A 21,759-nucleotide genomic window follows, 5' to 3' on the forward strand; every position below is an offset into this window, starting at 1 on the left:
TAACTTCTAAAATAAATATAGTCTTCCAGCTGACAACTCCACATTGGCAGAAGACAACCAGCTGTAAGTCAGGTCTCATGTTTGATGCAAAAGTCAAACCAACAGTAATTTCCTACCATCAGATGACGAGACATAAGGTTGGCAAGTTAAATAAGCTACCTTGACATGCAGCATATTTAGAACTCCTGATCAAGCTACACCAAGCCAGGCTATAAGGACAGAACCAACACACATCCTGAAATGAGACTCTGCCATTGATTTTTTGGGACAGACTTTAGATGACCTTGATGAACTTACCATCTTACCACATTACTTTCATCCTATTATTGAATTTTTAAATGAAAACTGGAGTGTAGTGAACATGTAGATTTGTTTAAGGTAATGACTGTACTGAGGTGTGATGGTGTGTACCAGTACTATGGTGAAAATGCTTAGCTGTAGTCTTGGGGTCTTTTAAATTATTGAGTTCATCACTTAACTCACAAACAAAGAACACCTTTAATTTCTACTGCAAATTAAGCTAGTGGAGGAGGAACCAGAGTTGTTTTTCATTTCTTTTAATCATCCACACTTCAAAAATCTGCGCAGAAAGGCCATTAAGTAGTAACTTACTACTCAGTAAGTAGTATTTCACACAAGCAACATATGACTTTAAAATGAAGATGCACAGGACTACACATCTAAGTTTATTTCTTGGATAGCAACATCTGATTTTCAAGATAAGAAAAGAAGGCCTCAGACTTTAGGGGTATCAAAAATCATATACTGCTTCTGTGAAAACTAGATACATCTTTAAATGTTATCAAAATACTATCAGGCAAGTACTCTTTTCTCACTGCCAAAAATGGCCCTACAATCATTTAACAAATCACACTTACTGTCTAATTGTGGCTACCAATATAAATATACCAGCATGATATTTGTGTTCTGAATTAGTCACCATAAAGTATAGCATTTCAAGTTTCAGATTAAGAAATATAAACATATTGAGTTAGTTTTAAGACTTCTTTCTGAGCTTTTCTATACTGACAAACTAACATATCAAAGCTGCGGGACCTTCAGTTGCTTATTCAGGCTAAAATAAAGCAATAGGAATAGACCAGAGGAAAACTGATAGAACCACTAAACTCAAGTGGAAGCACAGAAAGACTGGGAATTAGTTTCTGCATGAGGTTTTAATTTTTTATTTTTTATCTCCATAGCTTCATGCCCTGCTCTTCTACAGTTGGCATGCTGAAGGGATCAGCTACTTGGAGAGACTAGCAGAGATACTTCTGAGGGAAACAAGAAAAGAAAAAAAAGACTGATAATCACATTTGTCATTTCTTAGCCATATTTAGATATTCAGAATAAGCTTCCCCTTTATAAGCATTAGGGCCTAAACTGGCCTAAAGCCACAGGTAATTTGGTAATTGGAGGTAATTTGGAGGGTATATTCCATCAAAAAAAACATTTAATGGTTAGCAAAAAATTTATTTCAATTTTGTTTAAAAACACTCAATTCCAGCATAACAACCTGAAAGATCTTGCTTTCTAAAGTTCATTCCTAACAAATTTTAAAAAGTTCTGAAGCCAACATTTAGTCTTTAAAACCACTCACGCCCCCACCCCACCACTTGCATGAAAACCAAGACTGATATTCTCAGCTCAGCAACAAGGTGTTCAGTGCGCGGTCTTTTCAATAACTCTGGATGCCTGAGAAGTTTTCTATAAATAAAAGTATTAATGAACTGAAATTAACAGTATCAGTTATTTATCAATTGAAACTGAAGCTCTTCGATACAGTCAGTCACCACTGTATTAAATACTTATGGAAAAGGACTTTAAATTCAGATCATCTTTGACAATTTCATTTAGTCCTCGGCAGCAGAGGCTTTCTTCATTCTTAGAAGTCGACTGTACAGTACTTCAGGACAGGCTATTTGCACACCATTCAGTGTGATACGTGCATTTTACAGTTCATAGAAAAATAGAAATACAAAAGAGTAAAAACAAAACCAGAACAATTGTACTAAATGGTACCAATTTTAACTCCAACATCATGGTGTTCTATTTTTGTTCCCCCCCCGTGCAATTTGGCCAAATTCTGTTTGAACAAAATCACTGTCGTCCAGTTTTTCCATTCTCTGTCGCTTCCATTCTGAAATGGCAGAAAGCAATTGGTAAGGATCATCATTGTTAATACAATCAACAGACTAAAAAAAAAGAAATAAAAGCTGCAATTTTTGTTTTATAAACTTTGCATACTTTAATCCTCAAAAATGTAAGCAGTCCTTTTAATGCAAATAAACTATTAATCTATTTCAAACTATTGCATTTGACTATTGCTTGAGTAGTAGTGATGCATTCATTGATACAAACCCATTTTCTTCTTTCAGATGTTGGTACAGCTCAGCTTTATTGTTGACAGAGTTCAAACGACCAATAAATTCTTGGTGTTTCCTAGAATTGGCGGTATTAATCCTGTTGCTCCATAAAGACAGCAAGGACATTGGCCCTAAAATTGCATGCAAAAATAGGTAAAATCTGTAACTGGATGACTTATAACCAAGTGATTTAATTCTGTGTTCCTAGAACATGAAGTTTCTGAAAATATTAAGACTTTGGTAGTACAGCATATTAAAAACACTGATATTAAAAAGCCTTCTAATATAGACTACGTAAGTATGACACACACAGAGTTAGAGCAGTTGAGTTGCTGCTTTATAGGAGATTGACTTTGCTTCTCAAGCAGCATCATAACATGAACTCAGCCATTATGACAGACAGTAGCAGCTCAACAAGGAAAAGAAGCCAGTGATAAATGTCCCTTTCAACAACTAGACAGTTTGGCATGTCTACATTCATTAGTCAGCAAGAGACAGCTGTTTCTGATATCCACTCTTAAACAATGTTTCTGTCAGCGTACCTCAGCTAGCACCAGCAGAAATCTGTCCTTGTCCCTTGTCAATCCAATTGCCTATCTTTTAGGTTGACACAGTATCTTGGGAGTCTTTCTTTTGACATTGACTTGTTAAGGTTAACACATGTACTTAACAAGAGTTTCTCAGCATTAATTAAAACTTCTCTTCACTAATTCAGCTTTTACTCCAGGATCTGCCTCATTACCTTAGGGAAAGAGACTGACAAACAAATTTTCAAGTGAAAAAAAAAATCTCACAATCTTCTGTTTTACCTTTTGCCTTTTCCACTACGGGCATTTCATCCATTGTTATAAGAGGCTTTTTGTTGGGGGGCTCAGGAGAATCGGGGGAATCTTTTATAACTTCTGCTTCTGCTAGTTCTTCTTTTTCACGATCCAAGAGACTTTTTAACCTTTATGAGAGAGAAGGAAAACAATGAAGAACAACACTACAGCAGCATCTATTATTTCCTGACATCTCTGTACTCTTCAAGTGACCCACTACCCACATCATGAGGTTTCTTCTGACCGCTTGTCAAACTGGGAAACTTGGGAAAACTAGCCAAATAATCCTCTGGAAGACTTAAGGGAAAGACCTTAAAATATATTTTCACCTCCTTTTAAATATTTATATCATACTCACTGAGGTAGTTCTGTCAAAACTAAAAAGATCAACCAACAATCAATATGCAGAATGCCAATTTTTTTTTTTTTTTTTTAATATGATCCAGGTTTACATTCTGTATCAAACTGCTACAATCTCAGCCCTTGCTTTGCTCCACCTGTCAAAGCAAAAGTAGCTGTAGAAATGGATTTGATCATATGCAGAAAGGCAAGAAGATCATCAGCACAGTGACAATAACACAGGTCAAAGTGTCCATCCTCCTAAGCAATCCTAACATGTACAAAACTACATATTAAAAAAAGCTTAGTAATGCAAGGTGTTTTCTTTAGAATAACTAGTTTGAAAGAAGGAAACCAGATCTCAACTGCTTCAGAAGTTAGAATAATCAAAATGAATCATAAACTGTAGGTGCAAGGACAATCATCTTTGATGTTCAACCAAGGAGTCCAGCCTAATTAATTTGGATATACCCAACTACCATCCAAATGACTGAAAAAACGTGACTGGACAGTTGATTTCATGTTCTAATATTCCTACAGCATAGTAAGTGTTGTAGTTACAAAGTAGTGTAAAGCCCTGCTGTCAGCAGCCTGTCCAAGGTCCATATTTGTCAAGTATTTTTACTTTGCAAATATGATAAGCAGGCACTGTAATAACATAGATGTTTTTCCATCTTATCAATGGCCAATTAAACCGATTAAAAAAACTGTGATTCAGAATCATTGTTTATGCTTTTAACTGTGGCTTACCAACAAATCAAATTAGAACCCATTTTACAGCACTTCTCTTGCAGAGCATCATGACAAAGATTATTATGTCACGGTTTTATATTACTTTAGAAGATTTACCTTTCTGATTCTTGCCATGGCTTATCTGTTTCATAGTCCTTTCCTGACTTCTCTGACTTGTCTTCTTTATCTTCTCTCTTTCTGCCTCGTTTCTTGCGTTCTTCTTCTTCTGGGGGTTTGCTTCTGCAAGCCATCAAACACTCCAAGACCCGCTGGTGCTTATCAGAGTTGCCAATGTGTGCTCGTACCAGAGTTTCCAATTCATTCCACATAATCCGATACTGTTCATCTCTAAGCAAGAGTAGGAAAAGCAGAACTGTATATAGGATAATCTAAATCATTAATCTACTGAATAGCTAAATTAAAGACTTTTTTTTGTGTTGTGCTGTTTTGATTTTATTTATCCCCTGAGCTTCTTCTTCATGTGAACATGCACCCACACCTCAGATCGTCCCATCCTTGCAATTCATGGAACCACACCACGTGATCTTTCCCCACTAACATTCAGAGTTCGGTTTAGTTGAAATGTAGATGCTGATTCCACTGACAGCAATTTCTTAACTTTCATGACATCTGACTGCCAAAAGTTACTTCTGAATTCAGTCAACTGTTTGCTAAGCAGCAAGTTAAGCAATATTAGGATGCAGATGACCACTCGAGTACTGGAACACCCATGATTTATTTAAATATTTGCATAAAAACCAAGAATTAGGAATCTTACATTGGTTGACTGTAAATAACTTCCAGGTGCCTGGTGATCTGCTGCAGACTAATTTCTTTCCAGTTAATTCTTGGAATTACAATGTATGCATATGTCACCATTGGAACAACAAATAAATGGAAATCCTATGCAGACTTTAAAAGGAACATCCTATATTTTAAGTAACAGTTTCAAAGTTATTTGACTATTCTAATAACTCACTTTTATATTGCTGTTTGTTTACAATATTCTCAAGTTCCCCCTCTTAGTCATTTGACATTATTCCACTTTTTCCTCCCATAGCTTGTCACCTTCCTCGATCATTTCTGTACTCACATTTAACACTCACAATTTTTGCAGTAATAACATCACTGCTGTTTCCTAACACTCGGCACAATCACTGTCCCTAAACGGTGCAAGCAATTTGTATATCATTTAGTAGACTCCATATTACCTTTGGCCACATTTTAAAAGCATGTATGAAAACAATATAAATAATACATTTTCTGAGAAACATCCAACAACAACAAAAATATTTGTATTTAACCTTTTAGGACCCTTTCCTCTGGTACCAACTGTTGAAATTGGCAGCGGATCATTTTTCCTCTCCATATCTACCAAATTGTATATTGTTTTTTGACAATTCAATACATCCTCATCTGTCATTGCTTCTTTTACAATCACACTGGCTAATGGCACTACCTGCAATACAAAACATAAGTCAAGAATGGGAAGTCCATATATTGCAGGAAACTAGCAGGACAAAGCAAAAGCAGTCTGTGTAACCATGGAACAATACACAACAAAAATACTACATTCTCTCCTGAATTTAATAGCAACACTGAGGTATAACCACAGGCATGCCTTACTGTCTTTACCCATTGCAACTCAGCAGCTCTTTAGCTAAGCCAGTTTCAAGTACAGCACTCAATTTAAACAGTTATAATCTACTGACATTAAGTACTGAAGTTAGAAACAAATCTTCAAATAAACTCATTTTGTGACAAATGATTTATCGTAGAGTTAGTGCTTCCACCAAGTAGCAGATTCAGACTTACTCTAGACCAGAAGAAAAGGTTACACACCCAAGATTACTTACAGCTTGCATGTTGAAGATGGTAGTCTGAGAAATAATCATAGGCCAGTAACGAGTATGTTTCTCTAATTGATCTTTTGCACGTTCCAATGGAATTTCAAGACTTCCATCGATCTTATATCTGGGTTCTAGAAAAGGAGTTAATCGGTTTTCCCTCATAAATTCACCAAAATCCTAATGATAACCAAACAAAATAAAGTTAGGAATTTCTCTAACAAAGTAACTTTCACTGAATGGGTGAAACAGCATACTCTTGCCTATCATTTACTGTGTACCACCATCACTAAACCTGACTCCAACACCCAGAACCCTTCTTCTAACTTTCAAATTTGTGACATTCTTTGAGGTGAACACAGAAATTCATAATAACAGGGGTTAAAAACTGACACGAAGTTTTTAACGAGAAGGTCTTCTGGACTTGTAAGGTATTTCATGTATGGTAAGAAGCTCTACTATGTTTTCTGGAAGTCACTCCTGCTTACATACAGTAGATGCAAAGGAAGTGTTAAAAAAAAAAAAAAAAATGCCAGCTTACTGTCTGTTCTATAACCAGAGTTCAAAGCTGACAACTTCATCTACTACTTATTTCACAACTCATTCACACACAATCAAGCCTTCCACCAATGACCATGATACAGTTGTTCTATGTGTACTCAGCCCATACTAAAACCTCGCCAGGAAAATGCTGTTTCAGAACCAAATCAAAGTTTAGATATGGACAGTGCATAAGGCAGCAGAGTGTTTTCTCAGCATGGAAAGGATTCTATGAAGCACACATGACAATGAACGGATGTTCTACTTTAAGTATACATCAATGTATACAAAGAAAATCAGATTATGATGTCATGTAAACCACCCCAGATCTCCAGAACACACACTAGAATTTCCTATACACAACACCCATTGCACTACATCTCTTGTCATTGATGTGAAAACCATCTAAATAAAGGAGTCTTACTGTAATCCGGTAATCAGTAACTCTCCCACCGCAGCCTTCACTAATTGATGGGGGATCTTCTAGAATTGACCGTGAGCTGCTTAATACATGCAGAAAAATTTCTCCTCCATGGCTGCTGAGCATGTGACTAATTACTTTCGAGCCAGACTTGCGTGGCTGTTCCAACAAAACAGAACGACCTGATGGAAGTGAGATCAGCTTCATTAGCCACCATGTATCACAATTTTGAATTAAAAAAACCATATACATGGAGGTTTGTACCAAACCATTAAGACTTTGAATCCATTTAAGTTGTGTTTTGGCCTTGATGAGCAAGAAACTTTTTCAAGCTTCTACTCTATTTCTCTAAACAATACAGTAAGCTTTTAAATCTTACACAGAACAGCTGAAAGGCCCCCCCCCTCCTGGGAACACATTACTGCTTTCTAAGCAGGACATTATTCCTAAGAAAAATAAGTATTTTAGACATTAATATGGTACATTGCGTATGAATGGCTTGTTATTTTTAGTCAAAGATGATGTTGTATACTTAACCATTATCTTGCTCTACTGCAGAAACTCATTAAAAGCATCTTCTACAAAGAAGCAACATAACCCACTCAAGTATAAAAGGTATCCATTTATTCTATTTTTAATACTTACAACAGGTACAGCTTTCCAGACACACTAAACTTGCTGACCTATTTTCATTAAAATACACTAAACAAAGACGAGTAATCTTCAAATAAATTGTTTGTTACAAGGAACCAGAAACAGAAGATTAGAAGGGAGGGTTTAGTTAATATACTATCAGTTTGAGTTCTAATTATTTTTTACTAATCAAAGTACTTTTCCAGTACAGAATCTTTAGAAAAATACACAGAATAACTTCCCTGGGGAAAAAAAAAACAAACACATCCCATTAAAAGGATGTTCATAATGCAGCCTTTTTTTTTTTTTTTTTTGCTTACTGTAAAGAAACAATTGAAGCTGACTACATACTTCCAGCATTATGATAAAGGATATCACCACCTACTGAAATAAATGTTTCTTACTATGCATTCTACATACAATACATAGTAATAGCAGATACAATGTATTCTACATTCGGATTCAGTAAAGAACTTTCAGGATTCAGTATTTGCTCTCTACCTCTTTCCTCTCATTTCCAGTTATTTATATGACACATTAACATACTCAGCATTTTCACAGCATACAGACATGCCCCTCTTTGTACAGGCTGAAATGTGGGCAAGTTTGTTAGCAGAAGTGTGGGCCCTCTGGTGCAGAAGCCACACTGGAGCAGTGCTTGAGGAGTTGTGACGTGTGGAAAGCCCAAGCAGGATCAGTTCCCTGTGCTGGAGCAGGGGAAGAGTGATCATAAAGGAGCAGCCAGGACTAAGCATTATGAGCTGACTACATTCTCCACTCCCCTGTGTCAGTCAGGGAGAGGAGGCAAAAGAAGGTGCAGGGAAAGAGGTGCTTTCAGTTCTCACTGCTCTGGTCTGTTAGACAAAAGCAATAAATTATATTTATCTGCCTATGAGGAGTCTGTTTTACCCTGAAGGTAAGGGTGAGAAGATAATTCAATTGTCTCAACCTGTAAGTCTTTTCTCATCTGACTTTCCCACCCGTTCTGTGGAGGGGAACTGAAAGAGCAGCAGATGAAGCAAAGATTTACCAATGCAAAGCCACCACAACGTTCCACTTGCAATATTAACAACTTTCAAATAATTAGCCAAGGACACAAACTTACCATTAAGGAGAAAGTTTGTAAGGCATGAAGACGGTCTGCTATTTACATCTACTGGTGAAATTCTGTATGCTCCAGTGCAGTAGTGTAATTCTAAAAAATGAAGGAGTAGAAAAGTTGAATCTAGTTCCACACAGAAAAAAAAAACATCTCACATAACCAAAGAAGAGGATGAGGCTGAACAGCATTTCACCACTACTAAAACAAGATGAAACCAGCAGTGATGTATGTAGAGTAAAAGGTAAAAACAACATCAAGAACTACCTCCTTGCTTAATTCTTGTTAGTAGATAAGAACATCCAACACAAGTTAGAATAGCAGCTTTGTAAGATATCATGTTACTTACCCACACTATTTGTTCGAGGAGTGCACCATTTTAATGTCACAGTTTCTTTAAATGCGCCCTCTCTGCTGCTGCCACCTACGTGATTATCACCTGCAATATTGAGCCAGAAAAACGTGCATCATGATGTGATCAAATATTGTCTTTGTTGCACAAAAACTCAGCAAATAATTCTCGTGGGTTTTTTTTAATTTAAGGTGCAAAATATTTAATAACATGATCGCATACAAGTAATCTAATTAAGCTAGATATTTAACAAGTGAAAGAAATCCCTTCTTCATCAGTAGCAGTACTTAAAATAATCTTTTAAAAATCAACAGCTATTGAATGGTCGTAAAAAGGAAATGCAAGCAAACAGTGTAGCTCCAGAGTATGTTCCCCATATTCAACACTTGGAAAATTATAGATACATTTTGTTTTACTCTGCAGCAGCCTTTTTTTCTTTAAAAAAAAAAAAAAAAGCCTAAGACTTGAAAAGCATTGATTTTCCACATATGAATCAAAACCCTTAGCAAGAATTAAGAGCCCTTCTTTCAGGCTGATTAGTTTACATACATACTGTTTCTCAGCCTAAAATGAAGCTCATCTAAAGGCACATTTGACAATTTGGGCTTTAGAGGGAAAATAAAATTTGTCTTCTTATTCAGCATCTTGTCAAATTCAATGTCAAATTCAATTTGAACAACTTTTTTTTTTTTTTTTATAGGCCACAAGTGTTTTATCACTACAAATATTTTTGTATAACATCACACTGACCACTGGTTTGGTAGACAGCATCTGAAGGCATTAAAGCAGATATTAATACCTATAACAATACATTATGAAACAGTCAAAATAATATGCTTGAATCCACAATAATCTGAAAGTAATTGGAGGCATACATCAACATTCTATGCGATATGTTAGGGTTCAGTCTAAGATTCTATGTAGGAACTTCTCTGATTCTATACCATAAAGATTTCCTCAGAGAATATTTGTTTGATCTGCTTACTGATCATGAAAGTAACTTGCAGTAGAGGCTTTTTTAATGACTAAGAGTACAGTTTAAATAATTTGAATCCTTTTAGAAAAACCTCTCACAGAATAGGTTAAGGCTTGCCTTTACATGAGCTCCTCAGCTACTGCCATTAAAAATAAGATCTAATTAAATAACCAAATCTCCCCATTCCTAGTGTTTAGTACTGTCAGAAGATGGATTTCAAAAACAAAAAAAAAAAGGAACAAAAACTGACAAGGTCTGATGAAAACAAAGCAAAAGGCCATTGCAGCAGGAGCCTGGTTTCAGCTCCTACCAGCAGGCTTATTCCCAGAGCCTCTAGGTTTTACACAGGATTTCTGAGCCTCAGCCTTAAAGCTTTGTACTGTCAACATGCATAGTAAGTTCAAGTCAGTCAGAATTCAGTATTCTAACATCTGATTCCTTCACCCCCCAGTCTTCAATCATAAACTTAACTAAAAGAGAAGGATCAGTAATCGTAAATGAGGAGATGCATTCTGTCCTGGAGGTGATGGCAGTCCTCTTAAGAGCAGAGGGGGAAGAAAAGTCCCCCAGAGCAGCTGCTTACTTACACACAAACTTTTTCAAATTTGAGAAATACCCACTATTTCCTAAATAACAGGCAGGTAACTCATCTGTTAAAATATTATACTTCTAAGATGTTAAACCATCACCTTCCTAATATGCTTTAAAGCCATGTAACTGAATAGTAAAGAATATCTGTAGTCAGTAACCAAATACATGTATTCTACACACACAGCAAGTCAGACTAAGACTTCTTATGACTCAGTGCCACTTAAAAAGTTACAAACAACACTGAGAAATGAGAAAACAGCCTATAAAAGACTTCAAATGAGACTTTAGCATTTCAGAAGAGGAACATAATAAGCATTCCACTAAACATTGGTAGACAGGGTGTTTTTGGTTGCTTGCTTTAGCCTTTAAGTACCACCAATACAGAATATTTTGCCTCACTTTGTATATAAACAAACTGTGATCTCAAACACCTTCTGCCAAATTGTTCCCTCCCCCCACCCAGTCTCACAGAAGTTTTAATAGCTCACCCAAGAGGAATATTAGGCAATTCCAAGCTACAAAAACCATACTGGATGCTTCAACACAGTGAGAAAGCTCAAAAGCAACTCAAGTTTTTCAAAGCAATTACTGTCATAAACAGATCTACAGAATGATGGCAATTATTTAATAAACAGATTAAAAGCTCAATTGTTCAAGGAATAGTTTTCCACAAGCATTCAACCACCTTTTTTTTTTTTTTTTTACTTTCTGTAAAACCATCACACCTGTCCCTCAGATAGCATGCTTTTTATTCAATAAGCTCAGTAAGAAGCTGAAGTGCCCCCTCACAAATCACACACAAAAATCCTAAAGGTGCATGGAACCTGGACTGATAAATTTGATCTGTTTTTGAAATCTTTTATTATTACTTTACAATAGACCTGTCATGAATAAATCTTCAAAGCCAACACTGCAAATGAAGTTATTAGGCTGCAAGGAACAACTGAAGACATGCTATTTACAAATAAGGTTTCCCCTTAACTCTAATAATTATGCCTGAAACCTGCATCAGTTCCAAACTCATAACCCCTGCTTGTAAATCCTTCTAGCATGCACATGATTGAATAGACAACATTTAGAGAACTATTTCTACTTACCACTCTTCAAAAAGTCAACGTGTGCTTCTTTGTGATGAAGAAGCTCCACATCATAGTTGGCTGATGTGTTAGCATGTTGTTCTTCCTTTAAAAGAGACAGGTAAAAATAATGCATGCAATTATTTCCAAGTAGCAGTCACTAATTCTATTGATAAACTATTGTGATGATTTGACATCTAGCTCTTACATCACAGGAAAACAAGTCTCCCAAGTGCATTAGACAACAATGGGATTGCAATATTGAGGAAACAGCTCTCTGATCTATTTAAAGATGCAGCCTTCTCATTCTTTAGAGGGCTTGAAAAAAGACTAAACTTTCTTAATGCAAGTGCCATGACAGTGTACACAGTGGAAGGTGTAGACAGCTGTAACTAATTTTGCTTAAATTTATAACATTTAGGAAGCCTCGCAAGAATCTAGAACAAAAAAAGCAGACTTTGAGTGTACCACCATTTTCTTAACGCTTAGATGCATGGGGGGGGGAAAAAATTACTTTCAACTTCAAGTTGATGATCACTGCATCTTTAAACAGCAGCAACAGATCAGCAAAAATGGGAGAGTAATCCCACTAATTTATTAGAAGTTAAAAAACCACAAACAAGGAATTCAACATTGTCTATTACTATAAGGACAAAGATAGAAGGGAGAGGCATACCAGCAGCACACAGATCAGATTGTAGACAAGGTATTTGCAAACCCAGAAGTCACATTTATCTGATGATCCATGTCAAAGTTCATTAAAAATAAGTGTCTTGTGACATTTAATTCCATGTTTTAACTTATTGGATCCATATCAAATCACTATTTTTGAAAGACTTTCATAGAAAATGGCCATTTTTCAAAGAATACAACAGGAATTGCCAAAGAAAAAAAGCCTTCAATTGTTTTTAAAAATAAGTTTCTGCCCTTACCCTTTGAATGCTGACCCTTTGCATCAGGCAGAAAGAGAATTGAAACAGAAAATTACTAAAAACTTAATATTTAATTACTTAATTGCACTGATTTCCCTCCCTGTAGTGATAAGAAATAAAAGGAATGTGAACAACTTTGTTCATACTTAAATTTAATAGCTTCCCCAAATAGATTATATCCAATCCTTGTCTTTGTGGTTTATAGACATTCAGAATGGAAATCCTGGAAAGCCTTTAGCCAAAAACCAGCTGTTAGTTACAAACACCTTTATTTCGAGTGGGCATGACGATCAGACAGAGGAAAGAGTCACTATGCCACTAAAATGCACAAGGGTCAAGAATATCTAACAACACAACTAGAAAAAGACAACAGAATCACAAACAAAGTAATTTGAGGCAAATAAGATAATATTTATATGAAGTAATACAAACAGAACTGAAACAACACTTGTATTGCTACATCGAAAATTGAGATCCAGCAATACATTTTGTTCTGTGATCCTTCTTTACATTCTTCCCTTACTTTACTTTTACTAACCTGGTCACAAACATTAAATGTGGGCTAATAAAAAAAAAAAGAAACAAAAAAAAAATGATATGGAGAGAAAAACAATGTAAAAAAATCATTTAAATTAAAAGAAATCAAATAAATTTAGAAGCAATACAGCAAGCTAACAAAGTCACGGACACAATATTACCTTCATAGGAATGTTGGTTATTGTGGTGGAAGCCAGATCAAAGTGTTGCTGGACTAAAACATTCAGTTTTGTAGCTAAATGCCGTCCTGCACGGACACTGTGCACCTCACTGGTTAAAACAGGTGAAAGCTAAAACAAATTGACAGAGAACACCCAGTGTCAGTGGATTAGACTCCAGTTTCATCGAACAACATAAAACACTTGAAACACTAAACTCAACATTTACACCATTAAATTCAATGAGAAAGAAAACTATCATGGAAAGTTACAAAGGGGAAAAAAAAAAATTGCCTCTTTTGCACAATTCTGCAGATTGTGTCAGTTGCTACAGTTGCAGTTTCTGCAACATGTCACAAATTAAAGGTGTAGTACCAACTCTGACTCATTGGTTGTCAATAGGAAGGATTTGTACCAGGATATGGGAAAAGAACCCTCTTTCCAGGGCTAGGGTTTCCCTCCTTTAGCTACTGAGTAACAGGTGCAAAGCTCCTATTAACTGTCTGCACGTCAGACAAACAAAACACAAGCTGTAAGCTGCATTTGATTTTCCAAGTAATGACATTGCTCATTTTTTAAAGACCAAAATCAATGATTGTCTTACAAGGGACAGATTTAATCATTTGTACAGCTTTGCTTTTTTTTTTTTTTTTTTTTTTTTTAAAAAAAAGTGTGACTAGTGAGTATTTCTGAACAATATTTCAGAACAGTAGCTGCATTCCCTTTCACTTGTGAAGTAGGATGCAAGACTAGACGCATTTTGTGTTAAGACCAAGACATCTTCCTTGCATTCTCGAATCAGTACATCACAAAATCATTTGCACATATTTGCATACAAGTTCATACAGCAACACATTTTTGCTACAACTGAAATGTTCTTATATGCATCATTTTATTTCGTGATTTTTCATGTTTTTGTAGAGTACTTTGAAGATCTGATGAACTTCAAATACTCTATATTCCTGTGATACATTACCCCTTCCTTTGGAAGCAGACATGCCTTCCAAGGCTTTTCACTATAAGGGCATTGTGTTGGCTAGCACCTGACTACACAGATCAAAGCATCATTTCGGTGTCACAAGAAAAATCACTCAGCAGTTAAATCATAATGCTTCAGCCTGGATGACATGGGACACCTTGCTGAGCAATACCAGTGTAATTTAGCAGATACATGTCAGAACTTGCTGCTAGCTAGCAATTCAAGCAGGCCTTTTATAGAACAGTTATTCAACTCAACCATCCAACACACCAAGCAGTTGGTGGTTCTCCATTCAATTCCTTCTCAAAAGAGAAATCAAAACAAACATTCTCTCATCCTACAGAATCTACTTCACAAAAAACCACAAATCACTGCAAGAAGTGAAAAATATGATACCATGTATGCTTGCATACTATGAAAGAAAACATGCACTTCAGATGGCAATATGCAAGCTGCCAACTTTCCAAAGAATTGTCACCTGTATTCCTTCCTATGCCAGGGGCCCAAAGCTTTGAGGCTTAACTGCATTACCTACTGTAGTCTGACAGTATTCCCAATAGCTGTGATACATTTTCTCATTTTAAGACCTTTACCTCTTTTTTAGGGCGATCTGAAACAAGGCTGTCTTCACCAACTGGGTACGTATGGATTAAGACCAATTCACATTTCTGGATCTGCATCAGGCTTGAAAAGAAAAACATTCTATTTAACCTACAGGGCAGCAAAAAGTGTAAAAAAAAAAGTATCTCACAGGAACTACACGATCTCTTGAGATTCATCTGACCAAAAGAACACAGAATCCCAGATGGTACAATATAGTTTCTAGAAAATGCTTTCAGAAACAAAGTTACATAAACAACATTCAAAAGCATACTTCAAAATAAAGTATTGAAATAAGCACTTGTGCATCATTCCCAGCTCTTCAGTTGCAATAGTACTTTGATGCTTTTTTTTTTTTTTTTAAACAGATAAATGGAGCAAATCCTTGTCTACTATTTACCTTCATCACCTGAAAATGGACACTACAGAGGGTTTGTCTCAGCAAGTGTGCCTGCAAGTATTAATGGGGGGATTCTGGTGAACATGGGGCTGTGTAAATATCATGTTTATTTCCTAACACAGCTGGAAACCTGGAAAGATTGAGACACTCCTGCAACTGTTGCTACAGCAGTGTATGACAAGCTATCTTTTAGGAAGAAATTCTTTACAGTGAGGGTGGTGAGACACTGGAACAAGCTGCCCAATGAGGCTGTGAATGCCCCCTCCCTGGAAGCACTCAAGGCCAGGCTGGATGGGGCTTTGAGCAACCTGGTCTAGAGAGGTGTGTCCTTGCTTACAGCAGGGTGTTGGAACTTGATGACCTTAAAGGTCCCTTCCAACCTATGATGCTATGGTAGGTCACCCTTTACAATGGGCTTAGAATCTGACTCCCTTGCACTAGTGTCCTTCTTACATATACAAAACAGCATTTGCAGCAGCTAAATATAGCTTCTGCTATATAAATGCCTACGGAGCAATCAAGGATAAAATCTCAAGCTGCCGTATACTTTTGCACAATAACATACAATTCCTGCACCAAGCAGTTCACTGTTTAATTAGACAAAGCATATACTAGAAAAGTGGCAGAAGGAGATTAAGATATTCCTTTATTCCAAGGGAGTTATAAAGGAACACAATAATTTATAAATTAAAAACTACTTTCAAGCCCCTCAGCTATTTCACCCTAAGAAATAGAGAAGTGAAACTAACTGGTTGCTTTCAAGAAAGAATGCAGATACAAAACTGGTTTAGTATGCCTTGTTACAGGACTGTATCATCTCATGTTTTAGATAAAGATAGAACAATATTTCATCAGATTGCTATGAGGATATGGGATGATACATCAGCTTAGAACCCTCTATAACACAGCAGCATTCAAACCACTCATCAGAAGAGTTTAAGAAATACAAGTGTAAATTCTAAAGAGAACATACCAGGCACACATAGGGAAAAAACAAACTGCTGAAAGTATACTCACTGATCTGAGTTAGCTGCAAGCTTATTATGTTCATGAATGGTTTCCTGAACGTAATCCTCAAGCATCCGAACATGACTGTCACTGGAGAGAAATGAACAGTTTTATGCAATATTATAAATCCTCTCATTCAGAGCAACAAGCCACCACATACTTTTCTATTGAAAGTGAGAATTTTTCATTGGTTACTGTAGCACATCTCCATGAACAAAAGCACGAATAAGGCAAGAAATTATTTACTAAAACTACAGCTACTGTATAACCAAGATGTTATAATTGCAATATAATCAAAAGAGTAAGGCAAAAGCAAACAAGGATCACAAAAGAGAATAAGTAGAAGAGCTTACCCTTGGGTTGAGCTCACTAGAAGATACCAAAAGAGGAGGATCTCCAGAAGAGATCCTTCCCCTCTGGTAGCCAGCTCTTAAATAGGTCCAGGAGGGGTGGAGCCTGGCTCCACCCCTTCCGGCAGCACAGGAGAATTGCCTTCACCTGTGCTCCTCTGGCTGACTCATGGCTCACCTCAGGTGATTAATCAGAGGTTCAGGCCGTGACTCAGCAGTTCCCATACAGCTACTTAGAGCATTAATTTACAGCAATCAATGAAATGCTTCTAAAAATGCATGAAATCTCTATTTGTTGCTGGCAGAAGCAAATGATAATACATACCTTTTTGCATTAGTAATACAGATTATTCTTCCTCTATTTCCAACACGTTCTGCATTCTCCATGAGCATGGTTCGAGCCTCGTGTTGGTACTCTGTTATTTTGCAAAGTGCTTCAACTGCAGCAACCAGCCCATGAAGTATGCTGCAGCATTCTGGATCTGCCCGAGGATTAGGTGGCCCCACAGCTGCTAAGGCTGCCATTAACTGGATAAAGGAATGACTGAAAGTTACTTTTGAGGCATCTGTTAAAGAGTTCAGTTATGAGAAAAGTTATAATGGTAACTTATTTTACATGTTACTTCACACTGACAGGAGAAAAGCAAACAGAGCAATAGAAGATCTGTACACACTCCCAGACTTTGGAAAAGCACTGAGCTCAAGTTACCCTATGCAACTGATTTCCTATGTGTTAACAAGCCTGTACAATACAATATTGTATCTCACAGAAAAATACATAGCTATACGTATATATATAGCTATATATAATTGCAAGTTGCATCCAATACCTATAAGAAATCCTTACTTTATCAACTGCAATTCACTTTAACTTTCTGAAAACTTGGGAAATTTAGTTGCTTCCTAAAGTAAGCCTTTCAGAACACGAGCCCATTAGATATGAGTGAAAGTGAGAATAAAGAATGCAAATACTGTTTATACCTTCTTACGTTTCTCTGCACAAACAAGTGTAAAATTCTAAAAGTATCACTAATTTACAGATGAAATGCATACCAGGCTAATTTCTTCATACCATTTATTTTAATATTATTTGGCCCTGAAAGCTGCTTTTATTTCTAAATGTTGCTGCTTATACAACCTCCCAGGCTACCACTTAAAATGGTACTATGTAAAAACTTCAGACCACATTGGCCCACTAGCATTTTAATTCATAACATAAATATTGAATATAGAATAACTGAATGGCTTGAGTTGGAAAAAATGTTAAAGACTACGCAGTTGTAGCCACCCTGCCATAAGGAGGGTTGCCACCCACCAGAGACACATCTTTTCTTATGCTGAGGGCCCAGGCCTTGATGGAGATGAGGCATCATGAGGGCAGAGCAGAGTGGAACAATCACCTCCTTCAATCTACTGGCCGTGTCACTTTTGGTGTAGGCCACAATACAGTTTGCCTTCCCAGCTGCAAGCACACACTGCTGGCTCACATCCAGCTTTCTCATCCTCTAGGACCTCAAGTTCTCCACAAGGCTGCTCTCAGTGAATTCTCCCAGTCCCTACTCAAGCCTGGCATTGTCCCAGCCCAGGTGCAGCACCTTGTATTTGGCCTCGTTGAACCTTGTGCCCTAACACAGCTTCCAATGATCTGTTCCATGATCTTTCCATACACACACACAGTGAGGCTCACTTCTCTACTGAGAGTGTTTGGGTGACAAACAGGTACCTCAGTGCTTCTCAACAAGAAGTCTCCAGTTACTTACACCTCTTGCCTTTTTTCGTGGCACTGGTACTAATAAGGCAGCTTACTGTGCCTAATAAGGCAGTCTGTCAGCTTACTGTGGTTGTCCCTTCCTGTCCCTTGATTGTTTCCCATATCCCCTCTTACTTTCAGCTCCAGAGCTGCATGTCTGTTACACAGGTACATTTCAGGGGCAAAAGGCAGACTCCTCCTTTTGCTCCAAGCAAAGATGATGTTGCTGTATCCATTATCTTGCATTTTATTGGAATCTATCTCCTGAGGCTGAAAGCCAGTTTAGTTTCTTTCTCTTCAGTCCCTCTTGCAGGGACTGAAGGCAGTGCTGTCAGTCTGCCTGCATCACTGCATAGAATGACATCATTCTCTCTCAAAAAAATTCTGGATACTGCACTGCCTGATGATTTTCCTCATTCAATCTCGACACCTGCTCAAGAAGTTCATTGAGCTGGACATACTTGGAATCCCCCCTCACCCCACCCTTAGTCCCTTGGGAGACTTCCAGAAGCTGGAGCTTCCCACAACCAAAGACCTGGGCAACTATCTTTGCACCTATGGGACCCTCAATGCTGTTCCCAACCCAGCCCCTCAACTGCTCCCACACGTGCTGGCAGCCCCTGGCTGTTCTCTTCTCACCCTGGGGACTCCCCAGTTGCAGGACCTCTTCATCCCACCCCCATCTCCATCCACTCACCTCCTGCTGCACTGCAGAACGTGCCTGCATGAGAGTTGATCACCTTGGAGAGCAACTAGTAACACATCACAATCTGTCCTGTGATTAAACTAATTCAAAAAAGAACATTTTTAATGGATACCTCTTGCAAGTTCTGGTCTTCTTGGGTCCAAGAATTCAAAACATGAGCTCCAGAATCACTCACAATGAAATTTACCTGAAAGCATTTTAAAAGTTCATGTCAGGTAACAGTCAACTAAGATCATGGATTAAGGCTACCTCCCCAAAACCAAACTGACAAGGATTGCACCTTCTCCTTCAGACTAATTGATACCCTGCAGATGTATGCAATTACAAGCCAAACTAAAAATAAGACATGTACAAAAAGCATTTGGTACTGCTACATTCATAATATTACTTAGAGAGTAAATGATTAGCAACTTCTTACACAAACATTTGCTTTTAAGTAATCAAATCAACCTTGATACTGAGTTAATAACTCATGATATTATTAAGTTTTAATAAATAGGTAATAGCTTCTGTAGAAAAATCTCTGTGAAGTACTGAGGTACAGCAAATTGTTCTCCTGATGTCATCACAGTAGACTACAGGGTAAGTACCTAGCAAGATCCATTCAACATTAGAGAGCAAAACTGTAAAAAACACTGTAAAGTTGCCAGAAACAGTCATGGGGAAGAACATCTTCCATGTCAATTTCCAGTTTATACACTACACAGACTTCAGATCAGTCATGCTTTAAATTAATTGAGCATACACTTGATATAATCCCATGATAGGCCAAGACTGCAGTTTAAATTAAGCATACGCTGTCTGAGAGCCAGGACACACAATCCACCAAAGCAGTGAGGCTGACATATCAAACCAGTGAACTTCCAGTAGCATTTGTTAGTGTCAGGCAAAGCCTGGCTGCCTTCTGAAACCGGCTGTTGGCTGCCATTACTTCGTAGCAATATCACTGTTACAGCTTCTTATTTTTAAAAAAGGTGATCAGCCTCAGGAAATTTCTTGAGAGTTTACTCAATAATAAGGCAGCTTCAGGAACCACAAGTTAAAGAGCCACCAGGTATTTCTGCTTCTAAAGAACATCTGTGCGCCCTCTCACTTTTTCAAACTTGCCCTTAGAGATACCCCTCCTATTCCTATCCAATTCCTTTGGAGTTGGTATTGAAAAGCCTTAAGTGCTACCAGGCATATATATTTAGAAGCAGAGTATGATATGCAGCAAGACCTCCCTCAAGTTTTTGTGAGCATGTTACCTTAAAGCACTACTCACATTTTGCACAAAACATGCAAAGGTCCCAAAAATTAACATATAATGGACTTTGATGCTATTTAAAGTAATTTAAAAAGCAATTCACTGTATCAACAATACAATTATACTCATAAGAAATCATACTTAGACTTCTAACAGCAACAAACAGAATTAAGCTTCATGAAAACACGAAAGTACCAATTAAGTTATTAAGCATCATGCAGAATTTGTAGAAAAACTTACCAGTTTCTTGAAAGGAAAAATGTCATACATTATTCTGCAGTACTCCATAGACGATTCCACTGAACAGGTCCATAATGATTTTGATATGGGTGCTAGAGGTATGATTCCTTGGGTCCGGTTCTTTACTAACATATCAAATTCAACATGCTGTCTACAGGATTCTGCCATATATGGGCAGTGATCCACAACAAAAACAGTTTTATGAGACTCAGAGAAGATTTTCATTTTCTTCCTAAAACAGACAATGTTTAACAGTTAATTAGAAAAAAAGTGTAGGAGAGAAACATATCACAGAACTACCGTGGGGTTTATATAGCAGAAAACTATCCTACTAGAACATTCGAGTTCTGAAGAGGTTACCTCACACTATTTAGATTATACATCGCATCCATTAGCTGCAGTAACATCCTATTAGGCTCCAGGACACCCTGTAAGTGTGCCTATATTAAGGCTATTTACACAGAGAGAAGTATCTTAGCCCTTATGTTTAGTGTACTAGATGCCTCATCATTTCTTTGTCCCCCAGGAGGAAAGATGCAGAAAACGTGAATGCAGAGTTGAAAAATAACAATAACACACAACATTACCTTCCTCCTTCCCGTGATTAAGAGGTACATCTAAGCAAAAATCGTACAGAAACAGCTTGCTAGTTAGAGCTTTCCTGTTAACAGTAACAGGAAGATACATACATATATATTCATATATATACACGGTCAGGCTAGACGGGCTGTGACAGAGCAGCAGGACCGAGGCTGTCAGGCTCACTTCCAGCCTTCTCTTCGCACTTCTCAGAACACGCGAGGAAAGGAGAAGCACACAGACGGACGAGGAGGGCACAGCCGCGGCAGCGCCCGGCCCGCCGGGGGAAGGGGCGCGCGGGCGGCGTCTCTTACTTGGGCCGACTCCTGCGGTGCTGCAGCGGTCCCGGGCCTCCTCCGCGCCGCGCCCGGGCCCTGCCGCGGGCCCGCTCCGGGGAGGAGGGATAGGCCCCGCGGGGCGCCCTAGAGAGGGCCGGGCGCGGGCGCCTGCGGCCGGGCGGCCTCCATGCCCCTCCGCTCGC

The 21,759-nt window shown here is 37.8% G+C and overlaps 1 protein-coding gene across 1 annotated transcript; it reads right to left on the reverse strand.

Annotated features, from left to right (window-relative positions):
• Window positions 1–1,156: 1,156 nt before the first annotated feature.
• INTS13 (integrator complex subunit 13) lies at window positions 1,157–21,664 on the reverse strand. Its single transcript, XM_042890081.1, has 17 exons — window positions 21,593–21,664; window positions 20,700–20,931; window positions 19,326–19,400; window positions 17,083–17,285; window positions 16,417–16,497; window positions 14,993–15,083; window positions 13,424–13,552; window positions 11,815–11,899; window positions 9,148–9,237; window positions 8,805–8,894; window positions 7,070–7,248; window positions 6,115–6,285; window positions 5,563–5,717; window positions 4,376–4,606; window positions 3,176–3,315; window positions 2,362–2,497; window positions 1,157–2,140 (listed from the first exon to the last, which is right to left on the reverse strand). The coding sequence occupies exons 2-17, from the start codon at window positions 20,922–20,924 to the stop codon at window positions 2,101–2,103; spliced, it is 2,121 nt and encodes a 706-aa protein (XP_042746015.1). The 5' UTR covers window positions 20,925–20,931; window positions 21,593–21,664; the 3' UTR covers window positions 1,157–2,100.
• Window positions 21,665–21,759: the final 95 nt, after the last annotated feature.

This window comes from Lagopus leucura, unplaced genomic scaffold (genome assembly GCF_019238085.1).
Source record: "Lagopus leucura isolate 7727_CA_CO unplaced genomic scaffold, USGS_WTPT01 Super-Scaffold_100159, whole genome shotgun sequence".
NCBI lineage: Eukaryota > Metazoa > Chordata > Aves > Galliformes > Phasianidae > Lagopus > Lagopus leucura.

Bases quoted from the DNA above. Each gene is read 5' to 3' on its own strand.
- INTS13 (XM_042890081.1), bottom strand. From the start codon at position 20,924: ATGAAAATCTTCTCTGAGTCTCATAAAACTGTTTTTGTTGTGGATCAC. The intron at 5,718-6,114 runs GTAAGTAATCTT...TTTGTATTGCAG, and splicing joins CCATCTTCAACATGCAAGCT to GTAGTGCCATTAGCCAGTGT. The intron at 4,607-5,562 runs GTTAAATACAAA...ACTCTTGCTTAG, and splicing joins AGAGGAAAGGGTCCTAAAAG to AGATGAACAGTATCGGATTA.